Source organism: Myotis yumanensis, unplaced genomic scaffold, assembly GCF_028538775.1.
Source record: "Myotis yumanensis isolate MYYU_CA2020_CCGP unplaced genomic scaffold, mMyoYum1.0.hap1 SCAF_16, whole genome shotgun sequence".
Classification (NCBI taxonomy): domain Eukaryota; kingdom Metazoa; phylum Chordata; class Mammalia; order Chiroptera; family Vespertilionidae; genus Myotis; species Myotis yumanensis.
In genome coordinates, this window is record NW_027223767.1 from 49629260 (window position 1) to 49654948 (window position 25689).

General features: G+C 54.0%; 3 protein-coding genes across 4 annotated transcripts; all 3 read right to left on the minus strand.

The window, feature by feature from the left end:
- Positions 1-632: 632 nt before the first annotated feature.
- On the minus strand, positions 633-3927 carry LOC138995049 (CMRF35-like molecule 6). Its single transcript, XM_070395411.1, has 4 exons — positions 3867-3927; positions 2773-3117; positions 884-995; positions 633-765 (listed from the first exon to the last, which is right to left on the minus strand). The coding sequence occupies exons 1-4, from the start codon at positions 3925-3927 to the stop codon at positions 633-635; spliced, it is 651 nt and encodes a 216-aa protein (XP_070251512.1).
- A 436-nt stretch (positions 3928-4363) lies between these two features.
- LOC138995050 (protein CD300H-like) lies at positions 4364-16760 on the minus strand. Its single transcript, XM_070395412.1, has 8 exons — positions 16673-16760; positions 12596-12670; positions 10549-10905; positions 8679-8733; positions 7108-7153; positions 6349-6469; positions 4595-4665; positions 4364-4456 (listed from the first exon to the last, which is right to left on the minus strand). The coding sequence occupies exons 1-8, from the start codon at positions 16758-16760 to the stop codon at positions 4364-4366; spliced, it is 906 nt and encodes a 301-aa protein (XP_070251513.1).
- CD300LD (CD300 molecule like family member d) lies at positions 14486-25224 on the minus strand. Of its 2 annotated transcripts, none has more exons than XM_070393565.1 (5): positions 24986-25224; positions 23141-23470; positions 20212-20541; positions 18953-19070; positions 14486-17367 (listed from the first exon to the last, which is right to left on the minus strand). In XM_070393565.1, the coding sequence occupies exons 1-5, from the start codon at positions 25020-25022 to the stop codon at positions 17220-17222; spliced, it is 963 nt and encodes a 320-aa protein (XP_070249666.1). In that variant the 5' UTR covers positions 25023-25224; the 3' UTR covers positions 14486-17219. The 2 variants fall into 2 exon arrangements, with proteins under 2 accessions (XP_070249666.1, XP_070249667.1); XM_070393566.1 differs by having other exon boundaries at positions 25147-25172.
- Positions 25225-25689: the final 465 nt, after the last annotated feature.

The window sequence follows — 25689 nt, forward strand, 5'->3', positions numbered from 1 at the left end:
CATGGAGACAAGGGGGTCCCTACTCACATAGCCCAGGCTGATGAGCAGGATGGGGTAGGGAGTGGACCCAGCCTGGGGGAAAGGCCAGCAGGATACAATGGGTCTGGATTTGGGGATCAGCTGGGAGGGACCCAGCAACTGAGAAGCAATCCTGTTGGAGAAGAATTATTTCTAAGTCCATGAAGAGATCCTTAGTGAAGCTCTGCAGATTGCCTCTGGCGCCATCCGTTGGTGGCCTTAAGAACTGCCACAAGCGTGCTCTTAGTTTTTACCTGTGAGGTTGGGTAATAGAAATGATTGGCACAAACTTATGGAGAGAGTGGTTGACTCTGGCAGCAGGAGAAGGAGGGGCTTGAAGTCAGGGAGAAGTTGGTGGGGGCTTTAAATGTCTCCATGATGTTTGATTTTTTAGGCTTAATGTCGGATACACAGATGTTTAATTTTAGTCCTTCAACTGGTCATATACACAAGTTTGTGTAGGTGATATAGTCATTAAAATGGGTTTATTTTTCCATCTCTAGTAATAAGTTGAAAAGGGATGTAAGTTTCAGGGTGGAGGTTCTGTCTTCTGTAGCCCAAGTAGCTGTGTCTCTGGACAGGACATCGATGGGCGGGGACAGTGGCAGGTTGTCTTAGCCAAACTGTGTTTCCTCACAAGTTGCCCGCTGAGGCCTGTTCACCCAGAGGACAGCACTGAGCATGCTCAGAAACAGGGGCACCTTCAGGAATATGAGGAGCAGGAAGTGGACACTGCTGAGCAGGGAACTGTGGGGGACACGGTGATGGTGATGCACAGTGAGCCTCATCGTCACCACCCCGGCCCCCGCCCCCCTCCAGAGGAGAATCCACCAGGTGTCAAAGTCCTGGGATGTGCCTCCCTTACCGAGGGTATTGGCTCACATCAGGCGTCTCCTGGCTGGTCATGCTGGGCCCAGTGGTCACTGGCAGAGAGGACGGAGGGTGCAGGGTTCTTGTGATGATCTTCTGGGTGGGGGCTGAGGGAGAAGCTCATGTCAGGCCCTGGGTCTTCCACTCTGTCAGCTGTGTGGCTCTGACACAAGGTCAAGGTAGTCAGACCATCCCTCCCATGGCCATAGGCGCCAGGCCTGGGTCCCCTTCCGGACTCCTCCCCGGGCCCCTCTCCAGGAACTCCGTGGCCTGGTGGGCATGTCCGGATGCAGAGTCGTCCTGCTCAGCAGAGGATCTGACTGTGTGAGAAGAGCACCTGGCTCCGGCCACACCCCCAACACAGCCACCCATTCTCCCCTGTGTCAGGCCAGCAGAGGGCAGGGTGACACTTATTCTGTAGCCTTGACTAGAGTGATGTCTGGCCAGGGCCCTCAGGCGTGGAGTGCTTGGAGTGAGACCCAGGAAACAGAGGTGCTTCAGAGTCTCCACTGGATGGCGGGACCCTGCAGTCCCTTAGACACGCCGTGGTCGGAATGCTTGTGTCTCCAAAATTCCTTTGTTGAAAGCCCCAGGCCCAGTGGGTGGTGTTAGGGTGCCAGGCATTTGGAGGTGGTCAGGGCATGAGGGTGGAGCCCTTATCCATGGGATTAGTGCCCAGATGAGGGAGGCCCCTCCATCCCGGAGGATACAACAACAGTCTGCACCCAGAGGAGGGCCTCGCCCACCTGCTGGCCTCCTGATCTTTTGCTTCCAGCTGTGTCTGAGCTACCAGCCCCCACACTGTCAGCCAGGCCTTGGCCCACTGGGCAGTCCTCTCTAGGGGAAGAAATGAGCAGAAAGAAAGACCTAGAGCAGGGGTGGGTGACCTTTTCCTGCCAAGGGCCATTTGGAGATTTATAACATCAGTCCAGGGCCACACAAAATAATCAACTTACACATTAGCCTGTTCTGTTTGGCCAGGCATTTCATTCACTCACCCCTAATGCACGGGCAGGGCCAGACCCAATGATTTCCTGGGCCTTATATGGTCCTTGTGCCGGACGTTCCCCACCCCTGATCTAGAGAGACACACACCAGGTGGACCCCATAGAACGTGGCCTGTCCCGAAGGCAGAGGGACAAAACCCTCCTTTTCCACCAGCCAGAGGTTTCCATGGATTTCCAGTTTCTGCCTCTTAAACACCAAGACACGATGGCCAGTGAGGGAGCCTCCCAATAAAGAGTGAGAAACCGAGAACTACAAGGAGGAAGTGAGGAGCCAGAGCCACCGTCAGCAGGAAGGTGATGTTCACTGGGCTCTCAGGCAACAAGCACAGCGACGTGTGGAGAGAATTGTGGGGAGAGCAGGCAGGGAGCTGGGGCCATAGCACCTGAGAGCCATGTGATCATCTTTCCTCTCCTTCCTGAGGGAGGTATTTTCAGGGGCTCCTCTGGGTTCCCCCCTGTGGCTACAAGGCATCAGAGAAAATCGGAGAGGGACAGGGTCAGCCTGAAGGGAAGGGAGGCCCCCAAACATCACAGGGGCCCCACACAGGGAACCGGGGCTCCTCTGGGCCCGTCTCATGGCAGCTGCAGGTCCCCAGGACCACGGCTGTGAGGGTGATGCCTTAGGAGCCATCCAGGCCTGAGACTCTGTCAGGGCCTGGTCTCCGAAGGGGTCTGGAACAGACTGTGTGTGTGTGTGTGTGTGTGTGTGTGTGTCACACGTGTGCCCAGACAACACAACACCCACACATGCTGTGTACTGATCACTGACCCCCACTTCACCCAACTCTTCAATTCCATGTCTGTCCTGACCAGCGGGTGACCAGGTACAGGTCAGGCAGCCTGGAGCTGGGGCGAGGGGAGGGTGTGTGGGACTCACCTGGAGACACAGACACCTCAACCTGGAAGGTGAGGTCTATCAGTCCTTCTGTCCATGGTCTATGGATCCCACACCTGTATGTGCCTCCATCGCCCTCTGTGAGGCTCTCCAAGGTCACTGTGAAGGTGAGGGTTGCTGGATGGTCCCTGATGGACACACGGCCGCTGCTCACTTCTCTCTCTGACTCTGTGGTCTCCACAATCTTCGTCCTCAGCGATGCCAAACATGGGCTTTTGCACCAGTATTTGTTGTTTTCCTTGAACTCCTTCTCGTACCGACACTGCACACTCAGAGATCCCCCCACGGTGCCCGTCACGTGCTCAGGGCCAGTCAGAGACAAATAGCCTGGAAGACACAGCCCGTCCTGGATTCTTACCAGATGGGCCAGGGGCAGAGGCACCCTGGGGTGCAGGTCCCTCAAGAGCCCTCAGGGTCTGGAGGCCATGCCTTTCCTCAGACCAGGCGAGGAGACCAGGGACAATAGCTCCCTCCTCTCAGTGGTGACACAGGAAGAGGGTGTGCATGGAGACAAGAAGGGCCACGATGGGAATAAAGGAGTGTGTGCACATGTATGAGTGTGTGTACATGTGTGTGTATGTGATGCACCAAGACCACATCTCTGATGTATTTTTAATCACTTAAGGATATTTTTCCTTTGCTTTTTAGAGAAATTGGAAGACAGTTAGGGAGGCAGAGGAAGAGAGAGACACATTGATTGGTTGCCTCCTGCATGAGCCCAGTTACATGCCTTTGACCCAGAATTGAACCTGTGTCAGGCTGACGCTCTAACCAGTGAACCCTCAGCCAGGGCCCACTTTCCTGGTTATGACAATAAGGTGCTGAGCACAGGCCCTGCCTCCCCAGCACAGCTCTGCGGACGCAGTGGGTGAGACTCGCCTGCTTTGTGCACTGAATCCTTGTGGTTGCTGCTGAGGCAGGTGCTGGCCGCTCCTGGAAGCTTCTCTGCCTCCCCTTGCTCTCCTCATGTCCTTCCTCCCTCCTGCTGGCCTGCTCCTCACTCCTCACATCCCGCCTCCCAGTCTTTCCTCATTCCCATTCGGGGCCCAGCTCCCATGCAGCCCAGCCCCGCTTACCTGGGACCTGGAGAAGGAGCAGAGCTGAAGGCAGCCACGTGGCCCCACTCCTCGGGGCCATGTCTCAGCACAGACACAGCCTGCAGCAGCACCAGGTCCTATGGGTGGAAAAGGTCACCGTGGGGGGATCGCTGAGCGTACAGTGTCAACCCTCCTCGCTGAGGGTTCGGTTACCCTGTGCCCACTTCGGCTCTCCTGGCCCTCTCTGCTTCCGTGTCCAGCGCAGTTTTGAGTCCGATGCTGGATGGTCAGGGTGCAGGAAGCTTAGGGTCAGGAGCTGCACAGGCTGCTGCAGACCAGGGGATCTTGGCCCCCTGGGCTTCTGCTCTCAACCCCAATGACAGGACAGGGCCCGTGGCCTCAGTGAGGCTGCTGCCCCTCCTCAGAGTACATGGCAGCTCCTCTGATGGCCACACACGTCTCCGCACAGCAGAGCCGCTGGGACGTTTCCTCCTTGGTGGTGTCTCCACCCTCTGCCATATATCACTTCTTTGTGGTCAAGAATGACTGTCCTGGGCTGAAGGCCACACCTTTTCATCCTCTCGGGCCTTGGTGGTGATCACAGAGGTGTTCTGACCCCCAACATGTAGCTGCAGGCACCCACGGGAGCTCAGACCCTGTGGCCCCCAACTCTTCTATGACCTCAGATGCCTTCAAAGGTGCCATCTTGGTTGTGGGGTCCCATCCAAGGCTGAGTCCTCTCTCCTGTGGGTTCCCTGTTCACCAACCTCTGAGGACTCCACGTTTTCCTCTTTCTTCTTCTGAAAGTCAGCTCCACGGTGAGACTCGGCACAGAGGTCTGACAGTGGACAAGGAGAGCTCAGAGCTCAGAGCATGGAGGGTGGGGGACCCTGCCCAGCTGAGACTGAGCCTTTCCTCTCCTTTCAATGGCACAGAGAGGGCGGTCTTCCCAAAGGCACTGTCGCTGGTGAACCTTTGGGGTTCACAGGGGTGACCAGGGGCCTCTTCAAGGGGCAGAGATGGGGATGGTCCTTCCCAGGAGGTGGGGAGGCAGGTCTGTCCTACCTCAGATGGCTCGGTAGTCTCAGGACATGATGGCTCCCGGGACAATTTGCCCTGGAAATGGTAGGGGGGCAGGTGAAGAGGTGGGGCCCATTTTAAGGTGTCTCCTGGGTTAGGCTGGTTTCTCAACCTTGTCATGCGCAATCCAGGTCTATCCGTTTCCCCCAAACACTCTCTTCCCGTATCTGTTCCTCTTTTACACCAGCTTACCGCAACCAAAGGAAATAATAACCCCAGAGAGGTTGCAACCCAATTCCTGTAACATGGGCTTCTTCTCTCCTCACTCCCCATCCATCCTTACTCCAAGCCTCTCCAGTCTGTCCCTTCCCCTCCCTTTTCTCTGACCTTCTGTGTCCTCTGTCCTCTCACCACGACAGTGACATCCCTCTGTTGCCCTTTCTCTCTCTTCTCTCCTCATCAGCAAGAGTCACAGAAATCAATAGCAGCCAGTGGCACTCCTTGCCGCACGTCGTCCAATAAGACACAGTCTCCTTGCTTGGCCTACTCGACCCGAGTGGACCTGACAAGGGTGTCACTCCCCTTGTCCCTTAGTGACCCCATGTTTCAGGCAGAGTGTCCATCCCTCTCCAGGCCTCAGTTTCACGTGAACAACACAGCGCCCAGACACGTATCTACCTTACAAAGTGGTCACCTGATAAGTCTAGTCCCCACCTGACACCTTACACATAGTTCACTTTTATTTTTGAAGCTCTCAGCATCTTGAAAAAAAAAAGATGTAAGAATAGGGTTACCAAAATGGTGGCATGTTTTAAATGTGTCAAGTTCACGAATCAACTTTTGATACACAAATGACCACAAAGAATAATCAATCAGACAATGAGAAGATGACTATTACATTAAAATGTTAACTTTCTGGTGGCTTAGTAGGAATAAAACACACGTATAAATACATAGCATAAACACGTCTACCAATACAGCCTGTGGTGGTGTAAATAATTTAATGTAGAGATCATGTTAAAGACTGATTTTGAGGCTGTTCATGGGATGCCAGGCCAGGGCCAAACTGTAGACTCTCCCAGGACACTGCAAGATGGACCCCACCACCCCTCCCCACTTCTCACCCATCTCTCTTTGCCCCTGCACCTCAGTCTCCTTGTTTCTCATCCTCACAGCTGCCCTTCCTTAGACACTTCCTGGCACTGGTCATAGTTAGTCCCTTAGACACAAGTTCCCTTGTTGCTGGGGAATAGGAAGTGGTGACAGCTGTCCCCACCTGAAGTTCCAAGCTTGCTGAACGTATTCACTGAGCCCTGGTCTCTCTGCCTCTCCCAGGGAGTGAGAAATCAGCAGATCCACGTGGTGTTGCTTCTCAAGAAATCTGAAGCCTTGGACAGGAATCAGGTGTGTCTTCGTCTCTCACACCTGGTTTGACCCCCTCCCCTAGGTTCAGTCTACTCCAGTCTGAGCTGCCCACTGGGCTCCAGACCCCTGGTTGTACCTTGAGCCCCTGGCCCCCTGAATGCCTGAGTGCACATCTGGTTGGGCCCCAACGGAGATAATGGGTCCCTACTCACATAGCCCAGGCTGATGAGCAGGATGGGGTGGGGAGTGGACCCAGCCTGGGGGAAAGGCCAGCAGGATACAATGGGTCTGGATTTGGGGATCAGCCGGGAGGGACCCAGCAACTGAGAAGCAATCCTGTTGGAGAAGAATTATTTCTAAGTCCATGAAGAGGTCCACAGTGAAGCTCTGCACATTGCCTCTGGTGCCACCTGTTGGTGGCTTTAAAAACTGCCACAAGCTTGCTCGTCCTTCTTACCCATGAGGTTGGGTAATAGAAATGATTGGCTCAAAATAATCATTTCATTTCAGAGAGTGGTTGACGCTGGCAGGACTTGAGGTCAGGGAGAAGTAGGTGGGGGCTTTAAATGTCTCCATGATGTTTGATTTCTTAGGCTGAATGGCGGCTACACAGATGTTTATTTGTAGTCCTTCAACTGTTCATATACACACGTTTGTGGAGGTGATATAGTCATTAAAATGTTTTTTTAAGTCTCTGATGATAAGCTGAAAAGGGGTGTAAGGTTCAGGGTGGAGGTTCTGTCTTCTGTAGCCCGAGTGGCTGTGTCTCTGGACAGGACATGGATGGGCGGGGACAGTAGCACGTTGTCTTAGCCAAACTGTGTTTCCTCACAAGTTGCCCGCTGAGGCCTGTTCACCCAGAGGACAGCACTGAGCATGCTCAGGAACAGGGCACCTTCAGGAATATGAGGAGCAAGAAGTGCACACTGCTGAGCAGGGGCCTGTGAGAGGGACAGTGGCCAGCAGTCAATGGGAGGCCCAGGCTCCGCCTCTCTCCCACCTTCCTTTGAGCTCAGGTCCTATGGCCTCAAAACTCAATATCAGTGTCAAACCTGGTTGGTGTCAGGGCCAGACAGCCCCATGCTGTGGACCACAGAGGGCTGTCTTTGTTTAGTTCCAGAATGAACTTTGAGGTCAGGACACAGCAGGTGCATGAAGACTTGTTGTGAGAAGCGGAGGGAAGATAGATGTGGGGTCCCAGGAAGATCCTGGCACCCAGAAAGCCCTCAGCTATCAACACTCACAGGACCCCAGCTCTTGCTGGGACCAACTTTGAGGATGAATGTCCCCTTGTAACCACTCCACACTCAAATGCAAGTCCTGGCTCATCCTTGAATACAATCATGGGAGCAGGTATTCTGCTTAAACCATCCAACGACCTCTACCCCAAGGAGTGACTTTGCCCATTCCTTCCCCCCCTGGGTCCCAGTACACTGCCCATTCCAGCTCTCACAAATGTAGCAACCCCTGTTGGTACCCTCTGTTTGCCCACTTGAACTTCTGGTAGCTGTGGACAGTCTTGGACCCGCCAATGGCTTCTCACCTCAAGCCCCTGCCCCTTCTTGCCTGAGGATTCTCTCTGGCCATAGAAGTGGGCATGGCTTGCTGGGCAGAGCAGGCCAGAAATGCCCCAGGATTCAGGCCCCAAGAGTGACCCTCTGCCCGGAACTGTCCTACTCTAGATACTTTCTTGGTTGACTCTCCCACTTCCTTCAGGTCTCTGCTCAAATGTCACTGGTTGGGAGGCCTTCGCGCATCACTCTGTATAAACTAGCAAACCTGCCATCTGCCCCCGCCAGGAGGACAGACGTGTGTGGATCCCCACCCTGGCTTCCTCGCTGCTCCATGGGCAGCCTCTCTGAGGGAGCCCAGGGCATTGAGCCCGGTTGCTCCAGTGGGAATGCTCTCATCAAGGGGCACTTCATTTGTCTTTCCCTCCTTCCCGCTCCCTCACTAGGCCTCCTGGGATCACCTCTCTGTAACCTCTCAACACCTAAATTCTCGTCTCAGGATCTGATTGTGAGGAAACCCAATCTAAGTCTCTTTGTTACTTGTTTTCATTGAGCATCTCAGTAGCCTTCATCATGCCCTATCACCTTCCCCACACACATCCATCACCCTGTCCTTTAATACCTACCTGCTTAATTTTTCTCCATAGTAATGATCATTAATGACATTTCCTCTATGTGTGTGTGTATCTATCTATCTATCTACCCACCTACCTAGCTAGCTACTCATCCATTTGGTCATGTTTAAATCTGCCCATTTGAAAGAAACTTCCTTGAGAGCACAGCCTTGCCTGTTCACTGTCATATCCCCAGCATTCGCATCAGTTCCTGGCACATAAGAAGTAAATGAAATATTTGTTGAGTGAGTGGCTCGTTGAGGAAACCTGTGTCTGGGAAGCCCTACCCTCGGGAAGATGCCGTGCAGATGGTAGCAGACACAGGGACACGTGGGCCTTACCCTGGGTCTTGGCTGGGAGGTCCACGCATCTTTGCAGAGCTCCTACTGCTGGAGGCTGTGGGGGAGATGGAGGGTGAGGGACAGGGCCCAGAGGTCCGCCCAGGACTCTCCCCCCCTAGATACCCCTCACCTGCATGGTCCTAACTTCACAAAGCAGAGGGAACTCGGGGAAGGGGCTGAACAGATCTTCTCAGACCATCCTCTCCCCACAGTCAGACCCAGGCCTGAGCAGCGTAGAGGAGTCCCCCCTCCAACCCCATCCCAATGTGCTCGTAGCCAGGTGAACACTATAACCAGGACGAGAGATGCATCGCCTTCTGCCATTAAGCAGTTAGGCGTTCCTCATCTCCCTGAAAACAGGAGTGTTCGAAGGTCAGGTCAAGAGTTAGACCTCAGGTTCCACACACCCCCAGCCAGTGCACCCACTTATCACCCCCACACACTCCTGGCAGAAGACTATAGAGGTTGATGCAGGGAAGTTTGAAAGTAGGGCTACCTCACACAGCTGATGGCTGGAAAATGCTACCAGCCCCAAAGACATGGCATCTGTACTCTGGAAAGTGGGACCCCCAGCCCCCTCAGCCCACCCAGCTCCTCGCACATTGGCAGCCTCACCTGTACTCCCTCCGGCGGGCCAACCCGGAGGAAGAACCTCCAGACTCAGACCCTTAGGGACCCGGAGGAAAAGAGCCGAATCTCAGGGCGGTCACCTAAAGGTGAGGCTCCTCCAGCCCCCACAAAGCACCTCAAGGCTGCGTTCTTAAGTGCACAGAGTCAAAACCTTCAGAGGAAAACCTCTAACATGAAAGAGAGAAACCAACACAATGAGGAAAAGGTGTCAGAAGAAGCTGAGACAATGCAGGAAGCAGGAGAAAAAGAACACACCCTTAGTTTGATAAGGGACAATGCAGGAAGGAAGGAGAGAGAGAAAGAGAGAGGTAAAAGGACTTATTAAAAGACCAAGCAACAATTTGAACAGAAACATGTTAGAGGTGCCCCATCTCTCTTCTGCCCTGTCAGGCCCAGGGATTTACTGGGCTCTCTCCTGCCTGGTCAAGTGAGTCGGAGGGAGAAGATGCAGAAGCAGGGGGAGGATGCCAGACAGACAGAGGGTTGAGGGCTCCCTCCTTCCCCACACCCACCAACAAATCCCGTTTACATAGAGCGCAGGGGCCAGGGCCTCCAGAAAATGGGCTTTCCCTGAGGCTGAAGAAAGGCCCAGAAGATGGGTGCTAGAGAGGCCAGGGCGAGAGTTGGGGCTGGCCTTGGATTTCTGGCGCAGGACTCCCCAGTCAGAGGGATGAGGTTGGCAGTCTGGGCCATCCCTGATCTTAGACCATCTCAAGGTTCCTGTGCAGACCCTGGGTGAGGCCCTGGGCCCTGGGGTTGCAGAGAGGTCTTAATCCTGAGAGCTCAAGCCAACGGACAGTGTGAAGGGGGTCCCTTTGGAGTGGCCTCCACCCTGTGCACATACACTCCACCCTGTGAAGTCAGGAAGATTGCATGAGGCCCTCAGTCCTGATGGATCCGATGACACAGGGCCCTTCCACCTCAACCCCCAGACATTGTCAGGACCTGGGGTGGTGGCAGGAAACCTGCATGTGACCTACCCACACTCACACTCTCACACACCTGACACACACACTGGCACTCCCACTGACCCACATTTTCACACATGTTTTCCTCACACACACCCTCACGCTTTCACACACTCACACACAGTCACATGCACACAATGCACTTGGTCCTGAATCTCTGGTGCACAAACACCAGGCCCCATTTCCTCTCCTGAGTTGAAATTTCCTGGGATGCCCTGCAGAGATTCGCTCAGACCCCTTCATCGCTGGTAGCAGAGGAAGGAGGGCCTTACCTGGGGAAACAAACACTTGAACCTGGAAAAAGGGTTCAGGCAAGAAGCCAGGAATCCCCTCTTCCATCAGTAGCGTGGAAATCCCACACCTGTATTTTCCTGCATCGTTTGCAGTGAGGTTTGTCAAGGTCACTGTGAAGGTGAGGTTTCCAGGATGGTCCAGGACGGACACTCGGCCTCTCCTCACCTCTCTCCTGGAGGCGCTGGTCTCCACAGTCTCAGAGAAAAGTGGCAAGCACGGCTGTCTGCACCAGTATTTGTTAAATGCCTCATATTCCTTCTGGTACCGACACTGCACGCTCAGGGATCCGCCCACGGTGCCGGTCACATTATTGGGGCCGCGCAGAGACAAAGAGCCTGGAAAACACAATCCATCTCGTCTTCCCCTGGAAGAGCCTGGGCCAGAGGGGCCTGGGTGTCGGGTCTTTTGGAAGTCACCCTGAGGCCTGAAGGAGGGGGCAGGCACCAGCAAGGTATAGGCAGACACGGGAGGAGATCTAAGGAGACACCTGTTGTGGGATTCTGAGACTCAAGAGGCCATGACCAGCCTGTGTGAGTTCAACCAACTCACAATGTGAGGGGGAGAGGAAGACTTTGATGGTCCTAGACAGGTTCTGGACCCCATCCATTACTTAGAATTGAATAAAGCTACTAAGCATGATCTGAATAAAGGGATGGATGGATGGACGGAGAGATGGATGGATGGATGGATGGATGGATGGATGGATGGAGAGATGGATGGATGGATGGATGGATGGATGGATGGAGAGATGGATGGATGGATGGATGGACGGAGAGATGGATGGATGGATGGATGGATGGATGGATGGATGGATGGAGAGATGGATGGATGGATGGATGGATGGATGGATGGAGAGATGGATGGATGGATGGATGGATGGATGGATGGATGGATGGATGGATGGAGAGATGGATGAATGGATGGATGGATGGATGGATGGATGGATGGATGGAGAGATGGATGGATGGATGGATGGATGGATGGATGGATGAATGGATGGATGGAGAGATGGATGGATGGATGGATGGATGGATGGATGGATGGATGGAGAGATGGATGGATGGATGGATGGATGGATGGATGGAGAGATGGATGGATGGATGGATGGAAGGATGGATGGATGGATGGATGGAGAGATGGACTAGGAAACAGAAAATAAGAATGGTAACAGGAAAATTTAGATAAAGCCCAGTGTTGGGAACTAAGAGGAAGCCTTCAGCTCCACTGTAGACCCCGAGTTTATAATCCCTGCTTGTACAGGTAGGACCTCCTGCTCATAGGTCTGAGTCACACAGGATGAGCTTTGGCCAAGGTATAAGGAGGCCATTTAAGAAGGGGCTCTTCTTGACCACGATTCAAGGACATTAAGACTTCGATTCCACTCCTGCAGCAACACTTGCCATCACTGACTATCTTCAGGGACTACTTGCTCCACATCGATGACCCACCAGTGGTTCCTTCCCTCCCCTACTCCTCGGCAGCCTTACCCCCCCCCCCCCCCCAAGCCTTGCCATGCCCTGGGCCTTAGCTGCAGGCCCTTTGCCACCTCTAAGGCTTTGGCATTGCCCTTTCTTTTCCAGTTTCTCTGAAAGCTCTAGTTCCAGATGACAAGGACGCAGGCCCCTACAATCTCTGCTTCCTGCCTGGAGAGTCGCGCGAGCTCTAGACACCTGAGGAGTCCTCTCACTGCAAGGAACCGCTGCTGTCCGCTCTGCCTTGACAGGTAACACAGCCACCAGCCCAACAGTCCTAGCTCTCCACCCCCGCCCTCTTCTCTCTGGCGTCTTCCTGACCCTAACAGTGATGGAGCTAATGATTAAAATGGCTAGACTTCCCTGGGGCTCCGTCTGTGCTCACAGTGTGGAGAGCATTTCCCACTTAACCCTCATCCTGTCCCAGTGAGGAACTAGGGTGCACCGGGGTTTTATAATCACACCTCATCCCTCTTGGCTTGTGTTTGTGGCGTTCCCTGCCCATCACCACCCTTTGCTCACCCTGACCTGTCAGAGCAGATTTCCCGCTCACCTGGGACACAGAGAAGCAGCAGCGCCCATGGCAGCCACCTGGCCCCGTCCCTCGGGCTGGCCTCTCCGGCTGCACCTGGCGGGGGGCTGCAGGCTCCTCGCCCAGGGTCTGCTCCCCTGTCCCCTCCTCTGCTTCTCTCTGCCAGTCTCTGTTTGTTTCTGTCCTCAGAGCAGGTCAGAAAGTGTAGGCAGCGGAGGGAGCGGGGCATCACATGGATGGAGAAACTCGGTGCTGAATCTGAACTTGATCAGTTCCCCTTTCTCTTCCCAGACATGAGAGCACCCCTCCCATCACTCAGCCACAGTCGGCAGCCCCTCCCTTCCCAGCAGCCTGGGTCCATTTCCATCCCCATTTCCCAAGGAAGCCCTGCCCTTCGTGAAGGGCTCATTTCCTGTGGCCGAGACGAGCAGTCCTGTGCGATACAGGCATGACTAGGCCTTGTCTAGACAAGGCCAGCTGCGTACAGGGCCCCATGCAAATGGACATGTTCCAGAATATTAAGAAATTCGAATGGCGGCTACGAGAGTTACACCAAGAGCGAGGTCCTTCTAAGTGCAGGGCCCAGTGGGTGTGCATGGCGCTGTGCCCCCAGAAAGCCGGCCCTGTCTCTGGGTGGGACAGGTGGTGAGGCTGGGTCCACATGGGGGGCTTTGCTCTTCTGAGCCCCCAGCTCTTGTCTGCCCTCCTCAGACCCCAGAAGCCTGGAGTAGTTTCATCTTGGTCATGTGCTCATGACTGGTCTCCATTGCTCTGGCTTCAAGGAGAACTTGACAAACCACCCTCAAGCCTCACCTTGAACCTGGGTGGTTGAATGAGAGGCGAAGTGTCTCCTGGGTAGAGATGTTTCCGTAAATGGGAAGGCAGGTCAGGTGTTACCTGGCCGGGAATATACCCAATTTCATGAAGCAGCCACAGGGACGAATAAAGGCAGACACAGGTGGGAAATGCTTTATCCAGGAGCTTAGGTTCATGTACGGAGGAAGCTCTGCCGTTCGGGGATTCTGTTGTCAAACAACTTCTCTTAATTGGGCGTCTCAGTAAAATTAAAAATTCTTGTTCAGTTTTTGCTGAGGAAGCTTCATGTTTTCTGTGGTTTTGTGTGTGCTCTTGTGTGTGGGCGCGCACCCTCCCATGTGGGGCGGCTTCCCGCACAACGTGTTGAGCAATCTCACTTTGCCGGCAGAGCCAGGGAGAGGGACTGTGCTAGACGCAGCGGCTTCTTCAGGCCACTGGCTTCTGTCTACTTATGCTGGACTGTAAACCTTAGGGCTCCAGAACATGAAAAGGTACAAAAATTCACATCCGTATTCTGTGTGGTTGTTTTTTAATTGATTGTGAGAAAGGGAGAAACACCGATCAGCTGCCTCCTGCATGTGTCCCAACCGGGGAGCAAACCTGCAGCCCGGGCATGTACCCTGACCAGGAATCGAACCAGCAACCTTTCGGTACACGAGATGATGCTCAACCAACTGCAAGGGCCAAGGCCATATTCTGTCATTTTTTCACCACTTTTTGTGACATCTTAGGTAAACTTACTTTCTTTTCAACGTGACCTTAAAAGAAAAGGATGCCCCCAAAAGTGATTTGTGAGGTGCCGCTGAAAGTTTTTAGCTGTGACCCACCGTGAGTCACGTGATTGCTCTCAATTCAGGATTCAGACTCACTCCCTCCTTCCCAGCTCACCTGGTCTGGGTGCAGTTGGCGGTAGGTTATCCTGTGTGTCTATGTGTCCTTTGAAAAAATTCTATGCGTGTGTGTGTGTGTGTGTGTGTGTGTGTGTGGTCTTTCCCCTCCTCAGGGAAAAGTAACACCTTACAGGTGTTGTCTGTGGCTTGCCTATTTTAACATACTGTATTTTCAAAATCACCCCATATCAATACCTGTAGACTATTTTTAAAAAAATATTTTTATTGATTTCAGAGAGGAAGGGAAAGGGAGAGAGAGAGAGATAGAAACATCAATGATGAAAGAGAATCATTGACCGGCTGCCTCTTGCATGTCCCCTACTGGGGATCAAGCCTGCAATCCAGGCATGTGCCCTTGACCGGAATCGAACCCAGGACCCTTTAGTCAGCAGGCCCACACTCTACCCACTGAGCCAGACCGGCTAGGGCTGCCTGTAGACTTTTGTTTTCAATGGCTGCATAGTATTCCGTGATATCTGCATATTACGATTTGTTTCATTCTTTCCCTCTTGATGGACACTTCAGTTGTTTTCAGCTCTTTGTAACTACGTGCAATTCCTTAATGACTGTCTTTGCATATGTGGCTTGATATGCATTCGTGAATGTGCCTGTGGGATAAATTCCTGTCTATAAAACAGCTGGGTTACAGGTCTGTACATTGTCTGTGCATCGAACCAGCAACTTTTCGGTGCACGGGGCGATGCCCACCCACGGAGCCACACCTGCCAGGGCCCAACAGTGAAGTTTAAATACGCACAATATAAAAATGTCTGGAGAGGCAGACACAGGTACAGGAGACAGAGGAAGGACATTCCACAAATGCTCCCTAAGAAGGAGAAAAATAAGCCACAAGTGAAAATGATCGAATTTAATTTAAAATGATCCTGAAATAAAGAAACCCTTCCATCTGCAACTGAAAATCCACACAGTGTCCCAGTGGAGGGGGGGGGGGGTTCCTAATGACCCACACCTAGAACCTTCTGAAGTTACAGAGCCTCCAGGACAAAGACAGAATCGCATGGGCCCATATCAGAGAAGACCCCAGGTCAGAGGGAGTAAGTTGCGAATATGAAGGGGAGAGGCTGGCCTCAGATGTCACCACAGCACGGCATCCCAGGGGACGTGAAGGACAATCTACACGTTCCCAGAAAAGACGGGACCCACTGGGAATTTTCTGCCCAGGATCGTTGCTTTTGGCAACGAACACTCCCATGCGCACAAGCGCTTCTGAAATACAGCACCCGCGAGCCCCTGGAAAATAGAAAAACAACATCGTGCTGAAATTGTGCCAGCCAAGAAATAAATCAAATAATGGAGGAAAAAGAAGCTACGGTGAACAGGGAATATATTTTAAAATAGGGAAAAAAGACGAAACGACCATGGGAAATATTTACAGAAGGGGATATAAATATCATCCATGCAAAAAGTACGATACCAGCAAAATCAGTACTGGGAAGGGGAGGGTGGGCAAAGGGCAAGATGCCAAAGTCCTCACTTGTACAGCACAGTCCATCGGTAGCTTAAATGTGCTGTTAAAAATAGGATGCTCATGCCCCAGCCAGTTTGGCTCAGTGGATAGAGCATCGGCCTGTGGACCAAAGGGTCCCAGGTTCGATTGCTGTCAAAGGACACATACCTTGATTGCAGGCTCCTCCCCAGGCTGGGCCCTGGTCGGGCCTCATGCAGGAGGCAACCATCGATGTGCTTCTCTCACATCGATGTTTCTCTCTGTCTTTCCCTCTCTCTTCCACTCTCTCTAAAAATCAATGGGAAAATATCCTCGGGGGAGGATTTGAAAACAAAAGGATGCTCATGGCGGGTCTCAGGGCCCAAGCACAGTGCCCAGGGCGACCCGGTGAGGCAGGTTGGCCCCAGCAGGATGAGCAGGGTCCCTTGCAGACGAGACCTCCCCTGGCCATGTTCCACACCGTCCCTCCTGGCCTGGCTCATGCTGTTTCTTCTGCCCTTTGCACTAGTGGCCTCCCTTTTCAATCTTGAAGCTGCCAGAAGTTCAAGTCCAGGGAGGAGCCAGAGAGGAAGAATGTTTTTGTCTTTCCGAAGTAGCAGCATCCTGGTGTCCTCGTCCCTCCTCCACAGTTGACGGCCAGGAAGGCTCACATCCTGATGGGAGCGATCCGGGTCCGGCTCTTGAAAGCTCCCAGCTGCTAGGCCGGTCCAGGCTCCACAGTCCGACCGATGGTTCACGTCACAGTCCCCAAAATACGTGGGCATCTCCCTGTGACGCCAGAATGACACTGGCAGCCACACCGGATGCTCTCAAAACAAGTGAGAACATTTACGCATCCTAACACGAAGGGTGATGGGGACAATGAGGGGTTGTGATGCCAAGTTCAGCGTCAGACGTGCAGGAGGCAAGGGATGGAGCTGGCACCAGAGCTTCCTTCCCGACACGTGACAAAAACGCAGCAGGGCAAGGGTTCCAGAAGCTTCTGTTCCCCGTGCATCAGGTCTTCACTCATGGTTGGCGTGTCGTCGGTGCACGGTCCGGTTTTTCTATTCACAGGTCAAGAATTGTGAAACCCGGGATTGGCGGGAGCCCTAAACCTCAGGGGACATGGGACGCAGAAATCAGCCCAGGACCCTGGCAGGTGGCTCACGGGCTTGAGGCCAGAAATGCCCCGCAAAGACTTGGGCCCCAGGCGAAAGGCCTCTTCCTGCACTTCTGTTCGTATTTCCTGCTCTGTGGGGGTCTCAGGACAAGGGAAGACCAGGGGTTGTGCACAGAAGGGGGGCGGCAGAGGCCCAGGCATTACAGCTGTGGGGTCCCAGGGATTAGGGTCCTGTCCCTGAGGCAGGGCCCAGGCTGCCTCTAGAGCCACGGTCCCTGCTGACCACCATCATTTCACAATAAAACAATCTTTCTTCTGTTTGAGTTTCTTACTTTCAGACATGACATCGATGAACATGGGAGCTACTGGTTACTGGTCCTCAGAGCGGGGCTGACTCTGCCTCCCCCCCGAGCCCCGCAGAGGCCGGTTCACCCACAGGACGGCACCGAGCATGCTCAGGAGCAGGGGCACCTCCAGGAAGACCAGGAGCAGGAAGCGGGTGCTGCTGAGCAGGGACCTGTGGGGGACACGGTGACAGAAGTGAGCTACCGCCCGGGACCCCTCTTCCCAGACCTCCCTGTGCCCGGAGTGTGGATCCCAAGAACCTATGTGAGGACGAGCCTGGGACCCCAGGCTGACAGTGGCCCCCACGTGCCCCCACACTCTCTCTTCTGATTCCTCACTCTTCTCACCCTTGCTTGCTCTTCTGGGAGGAAATGCCTGGGGTTCTTATAAGAAGAAAAGACTGGGACACAGACACACACAAAGGGGAAACCATGGGAAGACACAGGGAGAAGAGGCCTCAGGAGGAACCAACCCTGCCGACACCCTGACGCAGACGTCTGGCCTCCAGAACTTGAGAAAACAAATGCCTGTTGTCTAAGCCGGTGCTGCTCTGTGACGGCAGCCCGAGCTACGCACACAGGATTATCTCCTACTCGTCACAACTCACAGAAATTCGTAAAATAAATCCATCAATTAGTGATTTAACTCTATTTGCTACATTAACTATCCCTCGATTGTAAGTGCCTGGAGGGAAGACAGACGGCTTGATTGTTCTGTTCATCTCCTATCCCCCCTGTGTTCCCTAAATCGGTGCTGGACACGAGGGGGGCTCAATAGCTCTTTGTTGAATAAATGAGTGAGTTATCCATAATGTGAGCAAAAGTCCTAATTGGCACTTACATCTGGCCTTGATTCTTGCATTTAAAAACTGCTTGCTAGTCTTATTAAAAGCAGTTCGGCCCTGGTCGGTGTGGCTCAGTTGGTTGAGTGTCGTTCCATACACCAAAAGGTTGCTGGTTTGATTCCCAGTCAGAGCACATGTCCAACTTGTGGGCTCGATCCCCAGAAGGGGGCGTGCAGGAGGCAGCCCATCAGTGTTTCTCTCTCATCATTGATGTTTCTATCTCTCTCCCTCTCCCTTCCTATCTCTCTAAAATCAATAAGAACATATTTTTAAAGGTAAATAAGTAGTTCAGTAGAAAGCAACTCTCAAAACAGAGAGCAAATGGGAGAGGGCAAAGGCGTCCCTGGGTTGGAAAGACGGGATGTCCCATCGAGACTCTTCGGGAAGGCCCAGCAGTAAAAGATACAGCAGATCTAAAGGCAAAGCGAAGAGGGCCACGGAGGGTGAAGGGGAGAAACGAAAGAGGCCTCTCAGCTTCCAGAAAGCTCCTGCGGCTGCAGAGCTGGGAAACATGAGCCCGGCTCAGTTTCTTCCTCTGTAAAATGGGAACGTGCATGTCTACTTCCTGTTCCTCCTCCTGAGGTGGTCGTCGGCAGGGTCAACACATGAACAGAGTAACAGACAGGAAGTCCTCTGTGAGCTGCCAGGGGCTCTATCAGGATCACTGCTGTTGCCATAACAGTAACTAGGGAAACAGGACTTCCCCAGGCCCTTCCTGTTCTCCCAGAATTTGGACCAAAGGGCCTTGTGGCCCCATGACCCTGTGCCCACACACCCTGGCCATGCCCTCTGCCCTGAATGCCTGCTCGTCCACCTCCCACACTCTGAGCTCCACAGGGGATGCCCCATGTCTGTGTGAGAGAAGTCTGGGACAAGTGGGCCAGAAGGAACAGCAGCATCCAAGCTGACTTACCTGCCATCCGAGTGCTGGCTGGTCACAGTCGGGGAGCCGGTGGTTTCTTCTGGGGTGTCTGTGAATGCGTTGGCAGTGGAGGTGATGGCGGAGGTGGGGGTCGGCACTGTAGTTGGTGCTTGTCATACAGAACAGATTACATTCCACTCTCCTGCTATCCCACCCGCAGCCCTGCATGTAGCTCGGAGCCGGGGAGGAATATGGGCTGCCCTGGCCTGTGGGGCCTGGAAGGGAGCCTTGGGATGGGGCGTCCAGCTAGACCACTCATGTCTCCTTGGCTTCTAGGAGACTCAGAGCCTCAGAGGCTGTCGAGTCTGGGCACAGGTCCAAGAGGACATCCAGCAGGCCCTGGAAGGGTGAAGGGGCCCAGGACTGCCTCAGGTCAAGGGCAGCTGGGGTTCTGCTTTGGACAAGTTATTAAGTTTCTATAATGGGGTAGTTCCTGTTCAGGATCATTCTCGAGATCCCATGAGACAAGGAACGTGCTGCACTTGGCAGCTACCACAGGCCTCCCGGGTTCCAGGTGTGGTGGGGATGCTATGAGTGTGTCCCCTCCCGGCCATAAGTGCCCTGTGAGCTGGTGCTGGCTGTCCGAGGGTGGGCAGAAGCAGAGCCCAACAGACACACTTGTTCACACCCAGATGCTCCCAGGGGTGTCTATTCCAGAAGGTCTCAGGAAGAGAACGTCTCTAAGCCCAGATGCACCCATGGCTCATGGTGGGATGTCGGGCGCCCAGAATGCAAGTGTTTGGCTGTGGAAGCCTTTCCAGACCTCGGGAGTGACCCACAGCCCCCAACTGTGCTGGGCCTCCTTCCCCCTGAGACCGGATATGGAACAAGGGGTGGGAACAGCAGCTATGAGCCCGGGCCCCAAAGTCCAGGAAGAGCAGGGACACCAGGGCACCAGAGGGCCAGGGAGCCTTGGCAGGAATTGGTTACCACAGAAGAGGCTTCCCTCAGCCCATGAGCTAAAACTGGGGCCATCACCGTGGTCTCTATGGCAATAGACTCAGGCAATGAGCTGTGCAGAGAAAAAAATGTGCCCAGAAAGGCTTGATCCCATCTTGAGCCCCAAGAGCATCTAAGAGAAGCCCTGCACCTCCCAACCTAAGTGAGCAGCCAGGGTTCCATGAGATCGCAGGACTCAATCCCCCTCTGTGGCAGTTCATCTGAGTGAGTTCAGTCACTGGAGAGGGACCTCAGGGACCAGGGCAGAGCAGGCCCTGAAGAGACACAGCCACACATGCACGTCCTCTTACCTGGGTCAATGGTCACTTTAACAGGGACCGCAGGGTCACGTCCAGTTCTCTTAATCCCACACCAGTAAGTGTCTGTATCTTCTCGCCTGAGCTCCTTCATGGTCACAGTCAATGTGTGGTTTGTCTGATTGTCCCTGATGGACACACGCTCCTTCACCCCAAACGCTGATCCATTGGTTTGAACAAGGATCTTGCAGCTTCCATATTCAGCCCCTCGACACCACCACTTCGGGTAGGTCTCCCAATATGGGTCATAGCGACACTGCACGGTCAAGACTCCCCTCTCCAGACCTCTCACTGCTTCTGGACCCGTGATGGGAAATGATGAGCCTGGAAAACACAAACCCATGTACCTGTCACCACCACCTGAGACCAGGGCCACAGCCGCCTGCACTGTGAGCAGCTCCGACAAGTCCAAGGCCTGAGGAGTGGGACAGAGTCAAGGAAGGAATTCACCTTCCACAACACAGACCTTTGTCCCTCCAAGTTCCACTGGCTCAGAGCCACCTCCAAATCCACCTAACAGCACAACTGCAGAGCTCAAGGAAACAAAAGCACTGACTCTGAGCAATAATTATCTCCTATAATTCACTCCCTCCCACTCCCTGTGGCCCATAAATCTTTGTCCTTTTGGAGCATCTCAGTGTTAAACGGGTCTCAGGGGGAGAAGTACCAGCGGACCCATTGCCACAGGAGTGTGATTGCTCCTGACCTGCGCTGATGGCCTCAGGAGGTCCAGCTGCTGCACCCGCTCACCTGGCTGTGCAGAGGCTGCTCCTAGTGGGTCTAGTGCAGTGGTCGGCAAACTGCAGCTCGTGAGCCACATGCGGTCTTTGGCCCCTTGAATGTGGCTCTTCCACAAAATACCGACTTCTGCCCGTGGGCCACGAAGTTTCAATTGCACTGTACATGCGCGCCCACACGTGGTATTTTGTGGAAGAGCCACACTCAAGGGGCCAAAGAGCCCCATGTGGCTCGCAAGCCACAGTTTGCCGACCACTGGTCTAGTGGTTCCACAGCAAAGCACCCGGCTGCAGGGCCTTTGACATTGACCACAGCAGTGATGCCAACCATGGAATCCATATCACACTGATCCATGTTCTCCACTGACTCACCATACATTTCAGTTCCAGACTTTCTAGAACAAGCGATCTTATAAGAGAAAAGCATTGAAGCTACAATCTCGTGTGTCTTTCTTAAACCTAATAGAAAGGATTCAAGCAAGAGCTAAAAAGTGAGACAAGGAACAAGCTCATGAGTCCTCATGAGGTGAAGACCTAGCGATGGGAGGTTCTCCTGGGTGAGCCTGGAGGACCCAGGGCAACCCCGCCCTGAGGCTGTGGATCTGCTTCCTTGGTTGCTCACCTGGGAGGATGAGAAGAAGCAGAGCTGGGCAGCCCAATGGCCCCGCCTCCCTAGACCCTGTCCTCTCTGAGCACCAGCTCTACCCAAGGACTTAAGGTTCAGCCAGAATTAGATTCCTGGTCTCTCTCCCCATGATATGACTCCATGCGTCTCCGTGGTCACCGTCCAATGCCAGTGCCCTCCGGGGACTTGAGCGGAGCCCAGGCGCACTCTGCCCTCGATTTGTCTAAGTCATTGTGTTTAGTTTCTCTCACCTGCTTCCCTTAAATTTTTATCTTCATTTACTTCCTCATTTCATTATGTAGGAGGAGACAAGCAGTGTCATCATTTATGAGTATATGGCTTCCTCCAATAATCTGGGGAAAGCAAAGTGTCCAGGCCTGGCCAGGGTTCCACTCTCGAGCTTGTGTGTGAGGAGCTGAGAAGGTGGCTGCCGGCAAAGCGGGCAGGGCGAGCAGCGAGGCCCCGGGAAGAGCTCAGAGCTCAGGGCAAGGGAGTGACCAACTCTCGCTGGGTTTGCCCTTTGGGGAGGGCACAGCGCTCAGGGCCTTGGGGACATTATAAGGAAGGAGTGTTCTTTGGCTTGAGCCTCATTTTGTCCTGAATGCTTTCCCCCACATCCTTGCATATATCACTGGCTGTGGGCCCTGGAAGGGTGAAGGGGCCCAGGACTGCCTCAAGTCAAGGGCAGCTGGGGTTCAGCTTTAGACAAGTTTTTAAGTTTCTATGATGGGGTAGCTCCTGCTCAGGATCATTCTCGAGATCCCATGAGACAAGGAACGTGCTGCACTTGGCAGCTACCACAGGCCTCCCGGGTTCCAGGTGTGGTGGGGACGCTATGAGTGTGTCCCCTCCCGGCCATGAGTGCCCTGTGAGCTGGTGCTGGCTGTCCGAGGGTCGGCAAAGCAGAGCCCAACAGACACACTTGTTCACACCCAGATGCTCCCAGGGGTGTCTATTCCAGAAGGTCTCAGGAAGAGAACGTCTCTAAGCCCAGATGCACCCATGGCTCATGGTGGGATGTCAGGCGCCCAGAATGCAACTGTTTGGCTGTGGAAGCCTTTCCAGACCTCGGGAGTGACCCACAGCCCCCCACTGTGCTGGGCCTCCTTCCCCCTGAGACCGGATATGGAACAAGGGGTGGGACAGCGGCTATGAGCCCGGGCCCCAACCTCCAGAAGAGCAGGGATACCAGGGCCCCAGAGGTGCCAGGGAAGCCTTGGCAGGAATGGAATCTCTGGGATTCATGGTAGAAACTTCCTTCAGCCCATGAGGTAAAGCTGGGGCCATCACCGTGGTCTCTATGGCAATAGACTCAGGCGATGAGCTGTGCAGAGAAAAAATGTGCCCAGAAAGGCTTGATCCCATCTTGAGCCCCAAGAGCATCTAAGAGAAGCCCTGCACCTCCCAACCTAAGTGAGCAGCTGAGGTTCCATGAGACCTCAGGACTCAACCCCCCTCTGTGGCAGTTCATCTGAGTGAGTTCAGTCACTGGAGAGGGACCTCAGGGATCAGGGCAGAGCAGGCCCTGAAGAGACACAGCCACATATGCACGTCCTCTCACCTGGGTCAATGGTCACTTTAACAGAGAACATAGGGTCACGTCCAGTTTTCTCAATCCCACACCAGTAAGTGTCTGTATCTTCTCGCCTGAGCTCCTTCATGGTCACAGTGAACGTGTGGTGTGTCTGATAGTCCCTGATGGACACACGCTCCTTCTCCCCAAATGCTGATTCATTGGTTTTAACAAGGATCTTGCAGCTTTTATATTCAGCCCCTCGACACCACCACTTCCTGTAGGTCTCCCATCCTGGGTCATAGCGACACTGCACGGTCAAGACTCCCCGCTCCAGACCTCTCACTGCTTCTGGACCCGTGATGTCAACTGATGAGCCTGGAAAACACAAATCCATGTACCTGTCACCACCACCTGAGGGCAGGGCCACAGCCGCCTGCACTGTGAGCAGCTCCGACAAGTCCAAGGCCTGAGGAGTGGGACAGAGTCAAGGAAGGAATTCACCTTCCACAACACAGACCTTTGTCCTTCCAAGTTCCACTGGCTCAGAGCCACCTCCAAATCCACCTAACAGCACCCCTGCAGAGCTCAAGGAAACAAAAGCACTGACTCTGAGCAATAATTATCTCCTATAATTCACTCCCTCCCGCTCCCTGTGGCCCATAAATCTTTGTCCTTTTGGAGCATCTCAGTGTTAAACTGGTCTCAGGGGGAGGAAGTACCAGCGGACCCATTGCCACAGGAGTGTGATTGCTCCTGACCTGCGCTGATGGCCTCAGGAAGTCCAGCTGCTGCACCCGCTCACCTGGCTGTGCAGAGGCTGCTCCTAGTGGGTCTAGTGGTTCCACAGCAAAGCACCCGCTGCAGGGCCTTTGACATTGACCACAGCAGTGATGCCAACCATGGAATCCATATCACACTGATCCCACGTTCTCCACTGACTCGCCATACATTTCAGTTCCAGACTTTCTAGAACAAGTGATCTTATAAGAGAAAAGCATTGAAGCTACAACTTCGTGTGTCTTTCTTAAACCTAATAGAAAGGATTCAAGCAAGAGCTAAAAAGTGTGAAAAGGGACAAGCTCATGAGCCCTCATGAGGTGAAGACTTAGCGATGGGAGGTTCTCCTGGGTGAGCCTGGAGGACCCAGGGCAACCCCGCCCTGAGGCTGTGGATCTGCTTCCTTGGTTGCTCACCTAGGAGGATGAGAAGAAGCAGAGCTGGGCAGCCCAATGGCCCCACCTCCCTAGATCCTGTCCTCTCTAAGCACCAGCTCTACCCAAGGACTTAAGGTTCAGCCCAGAATTAGATTCCTGGACTCCCTCTCCATGATATGACTCCATGCGTCTCTGTCATTGCACTGACCACACTGGATGACCATCTGGCCTTTGGCTCAGCTGGAGCAGAAACTCAGGAAGGCGGATGGGTGGCTGGACCCACTCTGGCCTCGCTGCCCGTCCACTCCCTGGACCTGAGCGCTTTCCTGGAGGCTTCCCAGCTCCAACTGCCAGCCCACACCAGCTGCCAGGCTTTGGAACAACCCAGACCCCGAGCCCCGCCGTGACGGGGTGGGTTTGGGCCGAGCCTCTGTGCTCCTAAAAGCCCCCGAGAAGGATTCGCTAAGGTCCATCCATCTGTGTCCACAGCGCAGCCTGGCTGGGAAACACTGGCCGAGAGAGGGTGCTGGTGTTCGCTGGGGTTTTCTGTTTCTTTCCTGCACCTGACAGAGACCCTGTGAGGTAGCAACACCTCGATTTCCGTTTAACCAAAAGGTGCCTGGGTGCTGAACGGGCTCTGCCATGAGCCCTGACATGTCCCGTCCCCTGGGACAGACCCTCAGGTTTCCTGCCCAGCCTCGGCCATCCCCGTTCCTGAAACCCCGGCCCCACTCACCTGGGACGATGAGGAGCAGGGCTGGGAGCAGCCACATGGTCCTGCCTGCCAGGCTCTCTCCCTGGTCACCGTCCAATGCCAGTGCCCTCCGGGGACTTGAGCGGAGCCCAGGCGCACTCTGCCCTCGATTTGTCTAAGTCATTGTGTTTAGTTTCTCTTACCTGCTTCCCTTAAATTTTTATCTTCATTTACTTCCTCATTTCATTATGTAGGAGGAGACAAGCAGTGTCATCATTTATGAGTATATGGCTTCCTCCAATAATCTGGGGAAAGCAAAGCGTCCAGGCCTGGCCAGGGTTCCACTCTCGAGCCTGTGTGTGAGGAGCTGAGAAGGTGGCTGCGGGCAAAGGGGGCAGGGCGAGCAGCGGGCCCGGGGGGAGCTCAGAGACTGGGGCGAGGGAGTGACCGACTCCGCTGGGTTTGCCCTTTGGGGAGGGCGCCGCGCTCAGGGCCTTGGGGACATTATGAGGAAGGAGTGGTCTGTGGCTTCAGCCTCATTTTGTCCTGGATCCTTTCATATATCACTGGCTGTGGGCGCTCGGCATTGCCAGTGACAGCCGAGAACCGCCCCAGGAGATGGGGTGGCAGGAGGGTGTGTTTGTGACGGTCCTGTGCTCAGAGGTGATGTTAGACAGCCGGGAAGGGACACTCCCTGGAGACAAGAGATTCTAGGACAGACTCCAGGAGATTGGGGTTTAGGGGGA

Bases quoted from the DNA above. Each gene is read 5' to 3' on its own strand.
- LOC138995049 (XM_070395411.1), bottom strand. From the start codon at position 3,927: ATGGCCCCGAGGAGTGGGGCCACGTGGCTGCCTTCAGCTCTGCTCCTT. The intron at 3,118-3,866 runs GTAAGCGGGGCT...TGTGTCTTCCAG, and splicing joins GCTCCTTCTCCAGGTCCCAG to GCTATTTGTCTCTGACTGGC. The intron at 766-883 runs GTAAGGGAGGCA...TGTCCCCCACAG, and splicing joins GATGTGAGCCAATACCCTCG to TTCCCTGCTCAGCAGTGTCC.
- LOC138995050 (XM_070395412.1), bottom strand. From the start codon at position 16,760: ATGAGTGAAGACCTGATGCACGGGGAACAGAAGCTTCTGGAACCCTTG. The intron at 10,906-12,595 runs GTGAGCGGGAAA...TGTGTTTTCCAG, and splicing joins GCTGCTTCTCTGTGTCCCAG to GCTCTTTGTCTCTGCGCGGC. The intron at 4,457-4,594 runs GTTGGTGAACAG...GGGTGCCTGCAG, and splicing joins AAAACGTGGAGTCCTCAGAG to CTACATGTTGGGGGTCAGAA.
- CD300LD (XM_070393565.1), bottom strand. From the start codon at position 25,022: ATGTGGCTGCTCCCAGCCCTGCTCCTCATCGTCCCAG. The intron at 19,071-20,211 runs GTAAGAGGACGT...CTGTATGACAAG, and splicing joins TAAAGTGACCATTGACCCAG to CACCAACTACAGTGCCGACC. The intron at 17,368-18,952 runs GTAAGTCAGCTT...TGTCCCCCACAG, and splicing joins AGCCAGCACTCGGATGGCAG to GTCCCTGCTCAGCAGCACCC.